Below are 19694 nucleotides of genomic sequence, written 5' to 3'. Positions count from 1 at the left end.
TAATTTCTAGATTTCTCATGTTTCACTGAAGTATCGCTAAAGAATTTCTAAGTCAATTGCATCTTTCTAGGTATTGTGAGAAGCTTCTTTTGCATTTAAGGGAATCGGAAATCGTTTATTGTGCAAACTTCTATATGTTTCATATTTTTACATCTTTTTATTTTTAAAGTATTAGATATTCAGCACTTTAGCCAATAAACAAGCACATAAAACATTGAAATATTCGGTCTTTTTGTCATGATATTTATTCTGGGTATGCTTTAAAATTACACAAACAATAAATTTTGATCGGAAACATCTTTATTGAAACATTCTGAGCAAATGTTTCATTGTTTCTATGCTTCAATTATTCGCGAAAGATTTTAAAGATTCTTGAAATTCTGATTTGTTTCGAATAACTCTTATATTTTTTTTGAACTTTTAAAAATATTTCGTTACTTTTGATCTTGAAAAAGAAAAGATTTAATTCTTGATCACAATTCTTTGTAGTATGAGCGTGTACAAGACACAATTTTTCCACAGATAACAGCCCCCTTGTTCCTTTATCTTTCGAACCACGACAAAACACCCAGGCGCTAATGTTTTCATTATTTAATAATGGCTGGGGCGATGGAACCGGAGGAGTGCTCCACAGGCCACAAGTGAAAGAATCTTTAATGGGTTTTCGATATGTACTGATACCACGAGGTGGGGTAAAGTGAAAGAGCATGGCGGTGCGTAAAATTGTTCCGTTTTGATTCACCATCGCGATGGTTTTAATTGAAAATCATTTCTTGAGAATTAATCGCAAGAATAATTTCTCGAACGCATTTTGCGCGAAAGACAATTTCCACATTTAATGAGAAAACATTCCCGATGATGATCGAATTAATTCCAAACACATGATCTCATTACGGTGCGATCTTATCCGTGGCCGCGAAAAGCATTCTTATACCACCAATCACCGCATGGGCCCGTGTTTGCATCGCGATTGCTATGTATGGGGATGGCGTTGATAAAAGATCACTCCATTTTCCTCTGCGCTGACGACTTTGCCGGTGATCTCCTTCTCCTCTCCCTCCCCCCTCGTGGTATTGCCTTTTTGTGTCCATTATTGGGAATAATTGAGGGCACTTGAATCACAAAATTACATTCTATGAGACTGCCACTTTGCTTTTATGCGAAAAATAATACTGCACACATGGGGCGCACACTTGTGGCACCCAAGAAAACCCAGAGCGGTGAACAATGAGGATCACGATTGCTTCTGCCGTGAACTTTGAGTAACATCTTGTTGATCGCGATAGAAAATTGTTAATAATAATAATAATGACGATATAATGAAATATTGCACAAAGTGGGCAACCATAGAAGGGCATATCATGAGCACGGTGGCGTGTCAGGTTCCTCATTGCTCTCAATCGCACCCGAAGATCACCTGGAAATGAAGGGCGCGCACCGCGAAGAGGGAGAGGAAGGGCTTACGATCGATCAGGTGCAATCAGGTGTTAGATGATATGCCCCATGTAAATACCGCACCATATAGCGTTGCTCATGGAAACAATTCAATTTAATAATGTGCCCCCAATCGAAGGCCATCGCGCAGAACCCCATTGGCAGCGGAAAAGCCAACTTATCTATATACATTATATACATAGGTAGGTAAAGGGTATACCTAAACATGAAGGCCACGATGGAAATCGATTAAATTTTTACAGCAACCTGAGCGATTTTAATCGAATTTCGGGGGGAACTTTATCTTCAATTCACATCACGATTGCGATCAATTTAATGTGCTTCAGTGTTGCCCAAGGCGTCCTTTTCTTTTGTTTCCTATGACTCTCCTAATCTCATTCCACTTTACTTTATTTTATACCTAACTATACAATAATTTTTGCACACCGGCAAAACTATTAAACCTGCATCGACTGTCACCTTGATGCTGCGTGGCAAGGTTTATGACTCACCGCTCTTTAGCACTTCTTTTCCATAAAGAATAGAATTTAATAGCATAAGATCGCGATCTTCGACACGGGCGAGGTAAGCAAGTGTGTATGACGCAAAAATTAACGGTGTGATTTATTGAGATTTTGCACATTTTCCCCAACACCAAGAAACATTTTATCTTTACTAACTTTGCTGATTTTTTTTTATTTAAACTATGCACTGGGTGGGACGTACAACAGCCCAAAGCATGATTCGGAAGATGTCAATTTTAATTAATAATATATTTTTTTAACTCGGTTAACAACAAATTAATTTTCCTGTCTTTAAAGGAGATTACCCGATTTAGTATGAGAAAATCTCATAATCTAGTATAAAACTTAAAAGAAATGAATAAGAAACAGTCTAGGAGACTTTCCATTTTTCACTGAGATTCAATGAGAAAATGCGCTAAAGATCGTCCCAAAAAATCAAACAGTGACGTCACCACTTTGCTTTTTAGCCCTCTTAATACATAACATAAAAATCCTTTGCCAAATAATCATTGACGCAACATCACCTTTGCAGATGCTTTATGAATAAAAAAAAATAATTTAAAAAAAATTTTTTTATTTAATTAAAAAATTAAAATAACTTTTTTAAAATAATGAAAAAAAAATAAAATTGTAACGTCGTCTTATTGACGTCAAAAGGTCGTTCTAAATGGTTATAAAATTCGTTTGAAAACAAATCCTTTTTATTGATTTTTCTTTCTAGGAAACATAATCTGTTGTATTCCAAGTAATTTACTAACTTTAATTTCCCAACAGGACTAATTATGGAAAATGAAATAAAACTTTTCATGAACATTCTTTTGCTTTAATTATTAGGGTTCCAAGGTTGAGATAATCGTTCTCTAATCAACCGAATAATTATATAGGTGTAGTTTGATTCTTGAAAATTAGGAAAAGGAAATTCTATTCTACTTAAGCCCATCAAAATCCTCTCTCTCTCTATAAGTTTTAACTATGATTTCTATTTTATTCAATTCCATTGTGAGAAGTCTCGTAAATTGACTGTGATGGATAAGTTTAAATTTCCTAAAAGTTTTCCTAATATTATATCTGCGAGAGTAAATTGAAAGGAAATGGTTAAAGTGGCGTGAAATGGTACCCATATCTCTTGGCACGTACTTAAATATCAATAAAATACCATTGAGAAATTATCGCAGGTATATTCAGTAATGATCATTATTAAGCAATTTCATTAAAATAATTTACATGAGTTATTGCCGCCACTGTGCTCTGTGAGAGAATTTGCATTATATGATGCTAACAGCGATGTCCATAAGACTCGCGGCTAATTGGTGTCCCCTTGTGTTCTTTGGGCATTCTTAACGGCCCATAGGGAGGGGAAGGACTTCAGATTGGAGGGCTGGAGGACTGGTGCTGATGGACAAGGGATTTTAAAGAGAGAATTTCCCACAGATGAGCTTATGAGAAGGAATTTCGGGGGTTAAAAGAATCCATAAACAATTAGTGAGGGAAACACACCCACTCTGGATGAGAAATCGCGAGAATTTTGTCTAGACATTGTGTGCACAAATCTCCCTTAATTCCCGCTCCCATCTACACCCTTCTGTGTGTGTGATCTTCCTCCACCAGTATCGTGGGCTCAATCCGCGCGAGAATGGCCAACACGTGACGTCCCTGGGTCGGTTGGAGATGTTGAGAACATTGGGGCATAATATGGGAATTATATACAAAAGTCTGATGCGCGGCGCACAATTTGTAATTATACGGTACGAGTTGAAAGTTTTTGGAGATATCCACAAAGCCCAGAGTCATTCTACGACCTCAAGGCACAGGTATACACACTACATTGGATCTACGCCGTCTCCCGCGAGCCCATGGTCAGCGTGTCCGTATTTGAGGATCACCATGCGAGAGAATCTCTTTGGGACACACTGTGCCGCGCGCAGATCGAGGCGAGCAAATCATTCATTAATATAAAAGTTGTTTTTCGAATCTATTTCGAAACCTCTTCGGGAAATTATATCTGTTTGTCTTTAAAGCATACGCACACACACGGAAAAAAAAGAAAAGATACTCATCTTCTTGATGGTCCACAGAGTAATTTTTTTTCACTTCATTTCAGAGTTAAAAAGTGAAGTAGAAAAAAAACTATTGATCATAAGTCGCTTTTTTTTCAACCACATATCCCTCCAATTCTAAACATCATTCACTCTCGCTCACCCTCCTTTTGGCGTTGGTCCGAGAAAAAATTGTGAATTGGCTGTCGGAGGATCTTTTTGTGTTGTGCCAAAAAATTTATGATGGATTTTTACAAATGAGGTCTCTCAAGCTCTGTTCCACTTTGGACTCAATCTATCCTATTTGGATCTCTCATTTTCAAACCTATACGGCTTTCTTATAACATTTTCCATCATACACATATCTATGTATATATATACCTTCCACCAGAAACCATATTATGTGTCTTTCTTCTCCTATTATGATAAATGGGGACCCATCTCGCCTTTTTCTTCCAGCCGTGTGGTTTTTGGGTGCCAATGAATCCCAGAAAAAAAGAGAGATAGATTGTGAATGAATTTTTGGACATTTTAATCGTTTCCGGCAGACCTCAAATCAATGAATGCCGCCTCGGGCGCCCATTTGGGCCTCTTCTTCCCCTAATTTCTCCCATTATTTCAAATTCCACTCCCCCGTGTGACCAAAAGCTCATTTCCATTTCACAGGGATTTCAAAAGGGGTGGGCGCATCCTTCTTCGCAAATCTCTGGGCGCAACGAGACACTGTGCTGGAACAGTGAGGAGCTAATGATAATTTTCCTCCCGGAGAGTCACGTGTCGGGGTTCGAAGGTGTACATAAGGATGACGAAGGGGTTGTGGGAGGATGTTGGAAAATTAAGAGGGTGTCAGAGCACCAAGGGAAATTTCTATTGAAATTAGAGATTTTCCCTGACAAAAGGAAAGGGTATTAATTCGTGGAAAAGCAGAGACTTTCCGTTTTTTCCATGTCATGGAAATTATTTAATTTAATCTCATTTTTGGAAGAATCTTTGAAAAGAAAAACAGAAATTGGAAATTAAATATTAGGCCAGTGATATTTTAAAAATATAAAACTAAGAGGTCCTAATTAATATTTAAAAAAAATAAAAACACATTTCCGTTTCTTTTTTTTTTTTTGATTATTTCGTTCAATTTACCCTAAAATAGAACCATAAATATTTCTTCTTTTTCTTTCCGTGTATAATAGAATTTCCGGATGAGATTATAAGGTCTCCTGCCTCAAATGGCCATCAAATCCCTCAATTACACACCCCCTTTAAAATTTGCTACATTTTCGGGTTTATTCTCTTTGGTGCTTTTTGACTGAAAAAAAAGTCATTGACAGGGTTTGAAATAAAATCCCAACCATTAAGCAACAGAGCTATATGAGCTCAAATTCGCATCTCTTAAATAAATATACATACAACAAGAACTGGGGCTGGAGGGACACGAGAATCCTCACATTATTAGGGCAATGAAGTCAAATTATTGCGCCCATCGAGGGTGAGTTCAAAGTGATTGTGTTTTCAATTGAGATATTCGCAATCAAATGGCATTCAAGATGTGAGAATTAAAGGGTAATCACGTGGGTGGAATTGGCCATATATATTCGGAATGCCATTTCAGAGTCCTTAAATGATTTAATTGGGATCATGTGTCATTGGGATGATGGTGTTGGGCTCGCCTCAACAATGTGACATCATTAGTTTTGAGCGTGATTATTGAATATTATATTGGTGATTATCAAAGGGATATCTCGGTCAGTTTGATGGCAAAAAAGGGTTGATTTAATCTATTTTCTTTATTAATAAATTAATTTTTTTTTATATTTTTCATTGATCCTTCATGCGTCCTGTGAAAGATTTTTGAAAGAGAAAATTAGAAATGAAGATTCTCTTGATTTTTTTTTTTTGCAAAAAGCTAGCTTCCTTCTCACCAAACTCTAATCAAGACCCACGCATCTGCCGGACGGACCCTCTGACGCTGTCTAACACCAAATTATATCTCCACAACCGAGTGAAGAGCATAGAGTTATGAACCCCTTGATGAAAAAGTCTTCTAAAATATTAAATTCTCAATATTAGATCACTTTTTTTCTGAGACTTGCCCCTGACTCCTTCTTAATGAATTTCCATCTCACGAAAGTTCACGGTATTTTCTCACTCCCTGTAGATCCATTTTGGCCGGTGTTGATGTGTCTTGGCAAGAGGCGAACAATGAAATGGACAAAAGACTTGAGCGTTGGCGCCAGTGTTCGGCAACTTTCAAACGATACCCAAAACACTCTCCTGACGTGCCCAAAAATGAATGCCATACAGAATCTCCCGAAAAAATTGGGAAGAGATGAAAGAACCCATGAATCTAATTACACTTTCTCACCCAACATACATAGCACTCGCAAGATGACTTTTGTTACGGTCTCCGGGTTGAACCACATTTTCTCCGGGGCGAGAAGTTTATGTACCTCCACACACATCTCTCTGGTCGTTTTTTTTTCCACCATCAAGTGAGCAAAAGATGAAGAAATCCGTTGATGATCATCTTCGATTGTTGTGGGCGCCTGGGCACAAAACAGGTGTCAAAATAACAAGAATTGATGGCCACCACGGTGTAATGTGCGTCTTTATGTTATTTTCGAATTAGAAATCACTTAAATTTATTATCATCCGAGACAACATCCAAATGGCCCCATGCACGATTGCAAATGCGGAGCATCAATTTTTGCTATATGTGCAATTTGAAAATGAGAAGACGCGCACAAATTACGAACCACTTTTAGTCTATTACCTGTTGTATGTACAAAAAAAACCAACTTTTGTGCCTTTCATGTCTTTTTCAAACAGCCACACACAATTTCCATCTAAAATCCAGCGATGGTGGAGTGCAAAAAAATAGCACCTGGACAAGGTAAGAGGCAAATTACACTCATGATTAATCGCTTGTGATTTATTGGATTACACCCGAAGCAATGCCAATCCAAATTGCACATACCCAACACTTAATTTCTGTTTACAGAACTCAAAATTACTCGTACAATGATTTCATCACACCTCGCGATCCTCACATTGTTTTCTTTTGGTACTAGCGTAGAAGTCTTTTTTTTCTCTTTTGGATGGATTTGGCATTGCGCGATCTCTGTTGTACTATAAAATCCATCGCGTATGGATCCCTATATTCTCAGTTCACCCAGGAATGATTTCGCCCATTTAATGATAGTCATTTCGAAAGGGATTCACCAACACCGAAAATATGTGTCGACATCCTTTAATATATTCCGCGAACGTGTAAAATATTGTAATCATCATCATTAGAGGCCATTGTACCTCAACCACTGGGTACATGGCACACACCTTCATCCAATTCCTCTTTTTATTATTATTTAAAAACCCACAAAAAAAACGAAGAAAAATATGCAAATAACCAGGAAGGGTTTGCCAAAGAGAAAATATCGTGATCGCCAGTGTCTTGTTTTTCATCATGACATGATCATCGAAACACCCTGTAAGGGGGCATTTTTTGATGGTTTTTCATCAGACCTCATCCAAATTTCATGGACTCATCTTTACGTGATCTTCCGCCTTTATGTGATCTTACACCCAAAAAAAAAAACGATCAAGCCACACCAAAAGCAAAAAAAAAAGAAGATTGAACAAAATTCTTCCAAGTACGCGTGAGGATGAGATGAGATTGAAAAGTGACCAAAATAAAGCATTAGGAGAGTTTGGGGAAAGGTGGTGGATTAAACAAACTTAGGAAAAAAAATAAAAATTGACTTGACCAACTTGTGCTGTTTCTAGCAAAATCATGTCCTTTATTCTGGGTTAAGATCCAAGTTTCCAAAGCTAAAGTGTAACCAGTGTAACAAAGCGATTTTCCGAACCGTCTTACATGTATTGAAATTGATTTAAAATCTGAATTTTTATAAGATAAAATTCTTTGACTGAATTGACTATTGTTTTATTGCATAAATACTAAAAATAATAAGCAATTAAAAATTCTCAGGACATGATAAAAACTCTTTTTCTTATTACAAATATGCTTTAAAATAGATAAAATATTACAAATTAAGAATTTTCTCAAGAACTTAATAAAAACTGAAAAACTTAAAAATATTTTTTTTACTTCGAAATGCAACAAGTTTTAAAAATTTTACAAGTTCCACATTTTTTTTGTTGTATAAACTTAAATTATTATGATTTTAAATTAATTTGATGAATTCTTTTATAATTTTTGAAATTGAAATTATAAAAATCGCAAGTCTCAAAAATCTTTTTCTATTATAAAACATTAAACTCTATTTTTCAAATTATTAATAAAATTAAGAAATAGTCTTCTTTTTCACAAATTTTCTCCTCCAGCTTCCCAAACCTCTGAAAATATTAAAGAAATAATAATTTCCACAAACCCCAAAAATGAACCCAAAAAACATCAAAGGTACCCCATTCTCCCCTAAAGAACACGGCATTTTTTATGAGCTCAATATTTTGATGTTATTAGAAAATGCCCAAGGATATGCTATATCCCCCCTTCTCTCAGCACAATTTCTCGTGATTCCTCGTTTTTGTCCACCAACATTATATTCCTTTTGCTATGCATCTCGCATATGAGCAAAAAAAGAACCCCATCTATGTGTTTTCATGTCCACGGTGAGACGTCTTTTTTTCATCCACCTAACTCACACAACTCCCGCGGGGGGATCTCTTTAATTCTGTCTTTAATGTCTTTTGGTACAGCGCAGGCAGACGGGAATAGAAAAAAAAGAGCAGCACCACCAAGGTCCCGAATGAGAATATTACAATATTATACAAGAAAAACTATCAAGTTGAACCGCCAACAGATTAATGATCGACTGATATGCCTCATAAAATTCCAAATCACGTCAAATCGGTCATCGCAGCAGAAACCCCACAAATTGCACCCATGCCCGCGTATTTAAACGTGGTATTGCCGTGAGTTTGATGTTGAGCCGGCATGATGGGAAAATTGTTTAATTTCGCACATGAAATCGATTATTTATGGGAATTCTTTGCACTATAAACAGTACATGGTTGGGTTGAGAAGAAAAAAAATATGCAAAGCAAAGCCAAAAAGAGGTGTATTTGCAGCTCTACATATCAAATATCCCTTGACAGTGCATTTTATTTCAATAAATCAAACAATTAAGTGATACTGTGACTTACTAATTGGCCTGGCAAGTTCTGCATAACTTTGCCATGCAGATTTTTCCACTGCCAATGCCGTGTGGTATTTACTTTCCGACAAGAGAAACATACTCTTTTGCGTTTATTCTTTTCATTTGCCTGCAAAATGTATGCTAAGAATACACTCAGAGAAATTAAAGAAAATTTTATTCTATTCTTCTGTGGTTAATAAGATTTTTAGAATAAATCGTTTTTTTTTTTATTAAACAAATAAAGTTTTTTTTATAGATTTTCTCGACAAATATGTGATTAAACTCTAGAAGAAAATTAGTTCAATGAAGTAGGGATTTTTTCATAACCTAACTTAATCTATAATTGTAACCGAAGACGTAAAAAATCTAACTGAGCTTAACTTTTTTTTCTTAAAACCTGCTTGATTCTTTTTATTTATGTCTATTTACTAGGCGCAATATCCAGAGAAATCAAAAGTTAGATTAAACTAACCTAATATCTAAGAATTTAACCTTATTAATCAAAGTTAGTCTTATTTAGCCTGACCAAATATAATCTTCTCTATCTAACTTTAAGTGAGATTTTTAATTCATTCTTTCTAGAAATTTTAATGCTATTCTGATTGCAGTATTGAAACTTTAAGATGAATTGAAAGTATGTGAGGTTTTCATTCTGTATTTAAGGTTATGAAGTTGAATCAACTTACCCCGCTCGAGGAAAGAAATCTTAAGAAGGTATAAAGATAGACGGTTCAAGCCAATGGCGATGACGTACATATTTTAGCTTCAAAAGTTCATTAATTGAACAGGCAGATTTTTTTTAAAAAATCTAACACCATCCTAGGTGGCGCTGTATGTCATAAGGTATAACAAGTACAACGCCTCTACCACGCTGCATGAATTTTTCTGAGTGTAAATGGAAGATTCTCTCGTTCTTCATTTCGACACGTGATCTTTCGTGGAATTTTGATAATTTTCCTTTCAAAATGTCCCATGAGATTCTCATGCTATGTGTCTGAGGAAAGCACGTATTGCAAGAGAATTTAAGTGATGTGGCTTTTGGGGAATTTTTTCGTCAACGAAAATCACACTAAACGGCCTCCCTCGAGGACGTTTGTGTTCGGATATTGATAGAAAATGCAGCTAAAGGAATTAAAGTCAGAGAGGCATAAAACAAGGCGATGTGACAGGAAAATTGGTCAAGTTTTATATGTCAAATGGAATAAAACGAATGAGTTATTTATTGTAAGAGAACGGCCTCAGAGCACACACAGTGTGTCGGGTGATCGGTGAAAAATTGCAACATTTATCTCAACAACTGTGCACCACACACAATCTTCGCCCGGCCATAAAGGTATATAACATGAGAGAAAAGACGCGCCGAGGAATAATATGCTGATGGAGAGTGGATGGTGTATTGTAGCAAAAAAAAGGAGATACCCCTTTTGTATCCATCATCAATACACCGCACTGAGCACACTCATGAAATTATACGAATATAATGGCTATGATGACCATCATAATGCTGGGATTGTTATCACATTTTTGTGGAAAAGATTCCGAACGCCGCACAAGAGCCTGGGCCAAAAAATCAACATAATATTGAAGAAAGTTTACCATCATCATTACCCCTGTTTTTTTTTTTTCATTCGATCTTGTGATGCATCATCCCAAGAGGGAGAGAGAAAAAAAAGTGAAATGAGTAAAAAATTATGGCGCCTCCATCGAAATCAATCGATAGATTTCTTAGCTCTTTTCTTCTTGCCCTCACCGAAACCCATTCACGGGCATCAATTTTTCCTCAACACTTAATTTAACTTACCGTTAAATTTATAATTCAAACATTCCGACACTTAATTGGTGCATCCAATCAGTCTTTTAACGTAATATCCAAAATTGAGGGACTCCCAGACAAAAAACCGCGGTGTCTATACATTTCTTAAAATGGGGAGCTCTTGACCACAATTTTTATGTGGATTTTCAGGGAGGATCTCCTACTTTATGCTTTTTGTTCGATACATACACTTAAATGCCGTGCTGTTGGTGGATGAGTAGCAATCCAGAAGGTGTTAAAGTTCTGAACAGAGAAGCACATACTGAATAGGAAGCTCTAATGCCGCCTACAATTTGATCTTTTGAAGACTTTATAAAGAATTTTTTTTTAATATTTAATTGTTAAATATTAAGCATAATAATTTATGATTCAATAATTTTTAATCCTTAACAGATGATTGAATATAATTAACCAAAAAAAGTTAAGGAAGTTGGGTTGAAAGGATGTACCTACCTACAAAAAAGAAAAACTTGGACTTCATTAATTTTTTTGCTCTCATGATGTTTAAAGAAATGAAAGAAAAATTAAAAAAAATCACGTACAAGATTATATATTTTTTTGTAAACTTTAATCAAAAGGACATTATAATCCTGGTTAGAAATTATATGACAATTTTTGAAAACATTTTTAACGTTAAAAATGAAACATCAAACGTTAGAAGGAATACGGAAAGTCGTTTTGCTCTAGCAATGTTTTCTGAGGATATTCAAAAATTAAAAATCTAGAAGAGCAAAAGAGTTCAAATTCAAGCTCAAATTAACTTTAATTATTGAAAAAAAATCACAAAAGTTTTGATTAACTTGTAAAAATGTTTTATAATATTTTTTAAAGTAATTTTATATTATTAATACCAATATATCAAGAACGTTTTTTACTAAAATAATTTTCCTTTCATGTGTTCGTAAAACTATGCATGATTCTAAAAACTTTTTCGAGGAAATGTTATTAGTAATCGACGCCACATACTTTGGCACATAAACTGCATGATTTTTTTTAGCATACAAAAAGACATCCTTTTGCAGTACTTGTCAACGTGTCAATGAGAAATGCCAAGTGTTTTGTGATGAACCACGAGAACCTCCCCCGAAAGCAACCCACACTTTTGCGGGGATTGTTTTGCAAACACAGAAGTGTTTCGGGGGAAAAAAGAAGTATCGGTGTCAGAGTGGCAGTGTCACCGGGACATCCCATTCTGAGAATGATGAACCCCTCGGTACGAGGGCTCATTGATCCAGTGAGCGGAGCAACACCCAAGTCAACATTTCAGTGTTTTGTAAATTATGCCCGTCACGATGATAATTCTATTTTGCATATGGGAAGAAGTATAGAAAGGCACAAGAGAGAAGACGGTGAGGAGAAACCTTATCCATCGGTAGGTGGACTCATGTGTCCATCACATTGGCATCGGCGTACGAGGTACCCGATTATATGAAAGGCGAATTAGTGGAAGAATACGGTAGTCAAATGTATTTTTCATTTATTAATTCCCGTGATGGCATTTTTTCCCGCACTCCCAGAGCCTTTTCTGCGCGCTCCGGTCGGCGGTTGGGATACCAAAAAGAGCCGATCAGCGTGTGACTAGCCAAAAAGATCTCTCCATGCTGATCGCCATGCCAACAACAAAAAAATAAGCACCAAGCTCTTGACCCAGGAGGATTGGATGAGATCTTCTCTTTACTATCTTATATGGGATGATTAAAAGTGCTGCCGTACATTTTTGAATTGTTCATTACGCGCGGGTGCGGTGTAGCCCCCCCTTTTGGCACCATCTCGCGCACATTGACTGCGCGAGAGATGTTACTTTAAAGGAGATCCCGGCGATGAAGACATGAAGCCATCATCGAGATGGCGGAGGAAATTGAAGAGAACATCAATCTATCCATCAGCTATGGAATGATTGAACTAATTGACAGCAAATCAATCGCACACATTCCCTTATAATGCAGCACCGACCGTCTTTTTTGATCTAAAACACCTCGTTGTTTTCCGAACTACCAAACAATTTCTTTCGCGTATCTTTTTGGCGCCTGTCGGATTGCCTCTTTGCGGTGGAATTTTATTAACGTGCACGTGATTGAGGAGCTATGTAAGAGAGTGAATTATCAGTGAGAAAAGACATTTATTCAGCAGAAAGTTTCGCGCCTCCTCCCTTTTGACTACCATCTATGGAAACCACGCGATAATTGCATGCTCAAAAGAAAAAGAGCTTCAATTTGTCGAGCATATAACCGCGGTTAAATTCCAACTCAAGAACAACTTTACAAACTGTCCAATTTCAAATTACTACACATTTTTTAGCAGTCGCTAATTGCAGTGATTTTCACATCACGGTTGCCCACATAAAAATATCTTGTGCAACCACTGAGCATAATGTTGTTCTCACTTTGGATTCTAATGCTAACTCACGCCAGAACGAGAGAATTCCTTATTTTTGCACTGAGAAAGCTCTCCTGCGTCACGTTTCTCATTTTAAAAGGGTTATTTTTTTATTTTAAAAAACATTACTTTTTAATAAGGAAAATGGAGACGCCTGGTAGACTCTAGGAATTCATGTTTTATTGAGAATAAGCTGGAGATTAAGATGACAATGTTGGTTAGATTTTTTTTTTAACATTTTGCTTCAAATCAAATTGAAATTAGGAAAAAATTCAAGTGGAGGCGCCTGGTTATATCATACTCTGGTACATAGCTCAAAAGCAATGGAGACGCCTGGTAGCTATGTGACGGTTTCCTTTCACTTTTTACTACATTTTGAAGTTTTTTAAATAATTAAAAATTATTTTTAAAAATCCGAAAATAAATTATTTAATTCAAATTAATTTCAAACTATCAAACGAGCTAAACGTCAACAAAGAGGAAAGCCCACAAAAGTAAAGAAAAGCGGAATCTTCAGCTTTTAATCCCATCAAAAATTCCTCTGATTTTATTTTATATCTCAAAACTAAAATGTTGCAAAATCCAGCCCCTCGAGTGCAAAAAGAAATCATTTGCATTAAGAAAATGTTTCAATTTGTTGTTTTCTTTAGCACGGAACCACCTCCTTTTCCACTATCAACGTCAGGCTCTATCGATGGCAGCGCAGTATATGAGCTGCAAATGTACCTGAGCATGGGTATCGTCACGAGGTATCTCGGAGGCACATTGCAGTGCATAATAATTTTCAATGTGAAAAGTTCAAGCGCACAAGAATCACGTCCAACTGATGAATCGCGAGCTCTTTTTCAGGGAAATCGCAACCTGTCGATTTAATTTCAATTTCCATCTCTGGAACGGCGTACAAAAGGTGTATGTGTATGAATAACGTGGGGGAGATGTGGGAGAGATCGTCTGAATGAGATGTTGAGACTTATTGAAATTTTATTGCTTCAACTCAGACACACCCTTCTATCGTCCTCTAATATTTATTGATAAATAACACACTGACTTTTCCACATGAATAACATTTCTCCGGCACACTCTTTAGTTAATCCACCAGAAGGGATGGGGATCAATCTTTCTGCGGAGGACTGAAAAGGGGGTTAGTAAGGATAGAAAATTAAGCCCTTATGAATTTTTTCTGTTTAATTTCCTTATCGAAAAATTAGTTAGAAATTAATTTTGTCATTATGCTGGAATAAAATTGTCAATATTAAAATTTCTTTCACTATTTTTCTGCCTAATGAATTACAAAACTTTACAAACACAATACAAATTATTTTTATCCATCCTTGTAAGAAAAATAATTTGTAAAAAGTTTGTGGAAGTTTGGAACGAATATTTTTGAAAATCTTAATAAAAAAAATATCCTTACTTCTTCAGAAGCATTTTTTTCTTAAAAATCTTGACATATGAGTTAGTTTCCATAAAATTAAAATTTTTAACTGAATTTTGTCAATACAATACACCAGTTTCAATAAAATTAGATTAAAATAATCATTTCATTCATCAAAACTGTTTTTAAAAAGGTTTCTTTAAATAAAAGAGACATGAATGAGTACCCCCTAGGCGACCGATTCTCCTCTATTTGCAGGATTTCCGAGATGTCGCTGCTGATGCACAACATATTCATGCAAATATTGAGCAATCTAATACATTTTACGAGGATTTTATACAAACAACGAGGACTTTTTTTGGCAAGAAATGCAGTAAAAAAATTTATGTACCCACAAGACCATGGAGGGATTCCCTAAATCACGACATTTTAGCTTAAATGGATGCTTCATCACTATAGAAGTTCTCTCAATTCCTTCACCCACCATCCCCTGATTGTTGAGTTTATTTTTATTACCATCAGAAGGAGAGGAAAAAAAAACTCCATGAAATCACTGAAAATGTGAAATTCAAAGAGGACAAAAGGGGCTCTCGTCGAAGGGCGGAAGGAAATACAATGTATCAATGTTCCTGAATTTCCTTCAATTGAGAACAACTCGGCGTCTCAAGGAAAAAAATCCCAGAGGGATGACAATATTGCTATATTATGTGTAAAATGACACCAAATCGCATTGATTCGATACATATTGCTTCATAGTTATATAGAGTATCAAAATTCGGCGGAAATGTGCGCAGGTGTTTATTGAATTGCGCGGAAATTTTATTTAGGTGCAGGAATATAGAGGGGGGCTCCCTGTGGATCCCTTCTACACTCCCCCTTTTGTAGGGTGAATAAGGAAGAAAGAAAAAAACTGACTCCAGTACACAGAGAAAGAGGTGGCAAAGGTCCAAAGGAATTTTGCACTAATTGTATTTTAATTTCGCAAGAAATAATAAAAGCCGCAGGTGTTTTCATTGCCATTTATAATATGAAAAAAAAATTCTTCAATGTGCAATTTAATTCATCCGTCGGTACTGCCGATGAATTGTTTCACCGAATGGGAAACCCCCTCTGGCCCCTTAAAGATCTCCAGAGAGGCACGTTTCTTTATTAACGACAATTATCGAATTTTCATTCACACATCGCAACCCCGAGACAATCAATTGGAAAACCACACAAAAGCCATCACTTAGGGGCCACTTTTTTTTCCTTTTATATTTATACTAGTCAACCCGAGCCCCCAATCACGTGTGAGCAAACTCCATTTTAAGCTATAAAAGGGGGGCGTATATTAGTAGGGGGGATGAATAATACGGTACCCCGAAAATTTCTAAAAATAAAAAATCCCGTTATCTGACCCTTCAGCAGGTAGAAAATGGGAAAAATCAGTTTTTCTGTGGGGGCGCTACAAAGGGAGGTTGGGGCGGAATCCCATATAGCGCTTGCAACTCGTATTGACCCCCTCTACCCCCATACCAAATTTCATCAAGATCGGCCCAGCGGTTTAGGAGGAGTTCATGTGCCACAGACAGACAGACAAACATTTTCAGCTTTATATATTAAGATTTTTTGTGTAAGACTCGATGTCTCGGGAGCTCTCTTTTGGGTTTTGGAAATTGCCCTAAGAGAGCACCATATGGCTTTTGATGGTTTTCTTTCAATACATCGTGGCCACAGTGAACCCCTTTCTGCTTGCCCACCCTCTTGCATTTACATTTTGACGGGGGATCTATTGTTGTGCCCTAATTCCCGCAATTTAGCAATTTGGGTCAAAGTCAGAGTGGATATTGTGAGATTTCTTATGTAATATTCTTAAATCCACTTAACGAAAGTTTATCCAAGACCCATGTCAATTTAAAGGATTCGTTAAATTTTCTGTCATTTCAATTGTCAAACTTGACACAGGTGTTCTGCTACATTTTACAGTTGTCTTGATAAAATAGTTTAATGTTTAAGCATAAAACTCATCAAAAATAAATAATTCATTTAACGAAAAAAAATGTATGTGATACATGACGTTTCGTCAAATTTTCAGACATCTAATAGATGTGGCATAAGTATATCGTTCAATATATTTAAAAATAAAAGATCTAGTTTTGATTTCTTGAAATAATTTAAATAATTTTAAGTAGAATCATTCAACGAAGAATCAGGGCACTTTCGTTCATTCCTGACATTTCGTTCAATTTACTGTCAAAAATATGATATTTTACATAAAATATCAATTTTCTATCTATAATAAAATAAAAAAAATATCGGAAACAAGAGAACTTAAAAAGAAAATCTTTCAAGTAAGACCAAAATAATTAAATCACTTTTGATAAAATTTCTACTGAAAACCAATATTAAAATGATTAATAATCCAGATAATTAAAACAAGCTCATATGTAGCATTTAATATAATAAGAGACCGGTGTAAAATCCAATAATCTTTAATGACTTTAATAAATGACGTTATGAGATACCTCGGAAAGTTTTCATGGGAATATCATTATCTTAAAACTTACCGCTAAAATCTCTTCTGCTAGGAACAATTTGCTATCCTGTCTGTCCATTTTGTGGCACTCCTCTGGGAAATCACTCGAAGATTTCCTATTGGTTGCTCCAATTATTAAAACCACCAAGATTTAAATTAATTTTTGAAAATAAAATAAATTTAATCACTTCTAAATCACTAGATTATTGTCACAAAATCTCCTCTTGAGATCCTATTTACCACATCTCATTAGAACTTACAAAAGTTACATTCAAGATGATCTCAAACAAACCTATATAGACAAGACACTTAAACTAAAATTAAGCATCCATTGTGGGGCAATTATGATGTTTCATTTGAAGAGATGAAGAGCAAAAAAATCAGGAAAAGACTTAGGGCACATAAGTATAAGAACATTTAGTAACGTGATTATTTCAACGGGCCAAGAGGGGCGGTGGGGCACCGCTGGGTATATGGACTTTCAGTAAATCTGGCCACAAGATGCCTGTAAATCACCAACAAAAAACACAAAGTACATCCATTTTTCTCTTTTCCAAATACTATCAACTCGCACTCGCATGTCTCTTCTTCCCATTCGCGGTCCACCGTGGACCTCTCACGTGCACCGTGGCACTCACGGTCACGCGGGGGGAAACCTGTGTACGCGGCACACAAAAACAACCAACACCACACAGCTTTATTAATTAGTTTTCTTCAATGAGCTTTCGGAGAGTCGCCACAGCAACAGGCCGTTGTGGCAAAAACCGCCACCATCTTTGGGGGTAGGCTCGCGATGCGTTTCTTCGCGGCGCGCGCACTTGGGCACAAAAAAAGCCTATATATGTGATGCAATGTGTCTTATAGGTACTCTGTGAAATCTGGAAAAGTAACTTTTCAAACGGTGCGTGCTGCACAAACTGACTGACTCCACAGTGCTTATCCCCAGTTGTTGGTGGATTATTGCCGTGAAAAGTGGCTCTCTTGAAGTCCCGCGTTAATGTAGTTGTCGGTTGCTGCCACTGGCTGTGTGGCTACAACAGCAACCACGTCTGTGTGCGGAATGGTATGACGATGAAAAAGGGGTAATTGCATGCTTTTCTGTTGGATTTTTTCCAACTTTGCGAAATACAATTTCAACGCTCCAACCATACCCAACTGACGGTTGGAGTTGAATCATTTTTTTTTCTTACAAAACCCACACTCTGCGGGGAGATCATTTGCACTATATAAACTTTAAGACGAATAACTTTTTTTTTTCTACGGCGTATTGATTAGTTTGAAATTTATTAAATTCAAATCCAATTTTAGAAGATTATCAAAAAATGTACAAACTTTGACAAACTCAAAATCAAACTTTTTTTTAAAGAACTAAAACTTCTCTTTTTATTCTGAAGCTTTTTAAAATCACAATCTTGGATTTTGTTCAAATTATTTTTTAAAGGTTTTTGACAAAATTGTTTAACGATTTTTTGAAAAAAAAAAGTTATCACTGCTGAAATAATAAAATTGAATCTTTTAGAGAGTTCAAGAAAAAGAAAAAAAACTAAATAAAGTAAGGAATTAAATAAATTAACTGAGATTATAAAAGTACAATTTTTAGAAATAATTATTCTTAAAAATTCTGTCAAAATCTTTAAATATTCTGACAGAATGCCAAAATCAAATTTTAAATTGTAGGAGTAAGAAAAGAAAAGATTTTTGTCAAAATCGACCGCTAAGTTTTAATAATTTGTCGATAACAGATCCTTGACTAAAATTCACAATTGAGTCTTTAAATTAAAAAAAAATATCGCTGTCTTAAGTACTGTCATAGTTTGACAATTATAATGCTTTGACAACTATGTCAATGACAAATAATGACTTATTTAAAACGTTAGAACATAAAAAAAAATATTTTTATAAATTTTTTAAAAATATTTTTTAGTGGGTATTCATAAAAGAATACTAATTTTATTTAAATAAATTTTCATATCATCTGTTGAATTCAAATTCAAAAATTGAATTATTTATTCTTTTCATGCTGAATCTTCACTGTGGTACGAGTGCAATTATTTTACCCTCACTACATATCTTATTTATATACAGATATGTATTTGCTTGGGGTATACACACAAATGCACAAGAAAAGCCAGAGAATGATCGGCCATGTGAATTCCATCCATATATACAATACAAAATACACCGCATAAGAATAAAGTGGACGCCCATTTAATAGTTTTTCGTTGTTACTCTGGATGATATTCATACAGTTGTTTGTATTTTTATTGTATTCGCACGACGCGCGGACACAGAACGTGGTCCCTCCGACTGTTTTGGGGTGTTTCGCGCGGCAAAACGGGTGTACAGAACCCCGCGGGGTTGTATGAAGTCTCCAGAGAGAGTTGGTTGGGCCACAAAAATTCTGGATGATGAAGAAGAAATAAAAAACGGCAATATTCCTCCCCTTGAGGAACTTTAGGTACTGTGGA

At 35.8% G+C, this 19694-nt stretch overlaps 2 protein-coding genes across 3 annotated transcripts in view; both read right to left on the bottom strand.

The window, feature by feature from the left end:
• Positions 1–18160, bottom strand: part of LOC129790870 (transcription factor Sp9-like) — a 76385-nt gene extending 58225 nt beyond the window's left edge. Inside the window, exon 1 of one of the 2 annotated variants that reach the window (XM_055828684.1) lies at positions 17258–18160. In XM_055828684.1, the coding sequence (XP_055684659.1) occupies positions 17258–17305 (48 nt within the window). In that variant the 5' untranslated portion in view covers positions 17306–18160. The remainder of the gene's footprint in view (positions 1–17257) is intronic. The other variant, XM_055828683.1, reaches the window with a different exon arrangement.
• The window catches only part of LOC129790857 (uncharacterized), a 679906-nt gene that overhangs the window by 613145 nt on the left and 47067 nt on the right, over positions 1–19694 (bottom strand). The gene's annotated exons all lie outside the window — the stretch shown is intronic.

Source organism: Lutzomyia longipalpis, chromosome 2 (assembly GCF_024334085.1).
Source record: "Lutzomyia longipalpis isolate SR_M1_2022 chromosome 2, ASM2433408v1".
NCBI lineage: Eukaryota > Metazoa > Arthropoda > Insecta > Diptera > Psychodidae > Lutzomyia > Lutzomyia longipalpis.
This window is presented reverse-complemented; position numbering and strand designations above follow the sequence as displayed.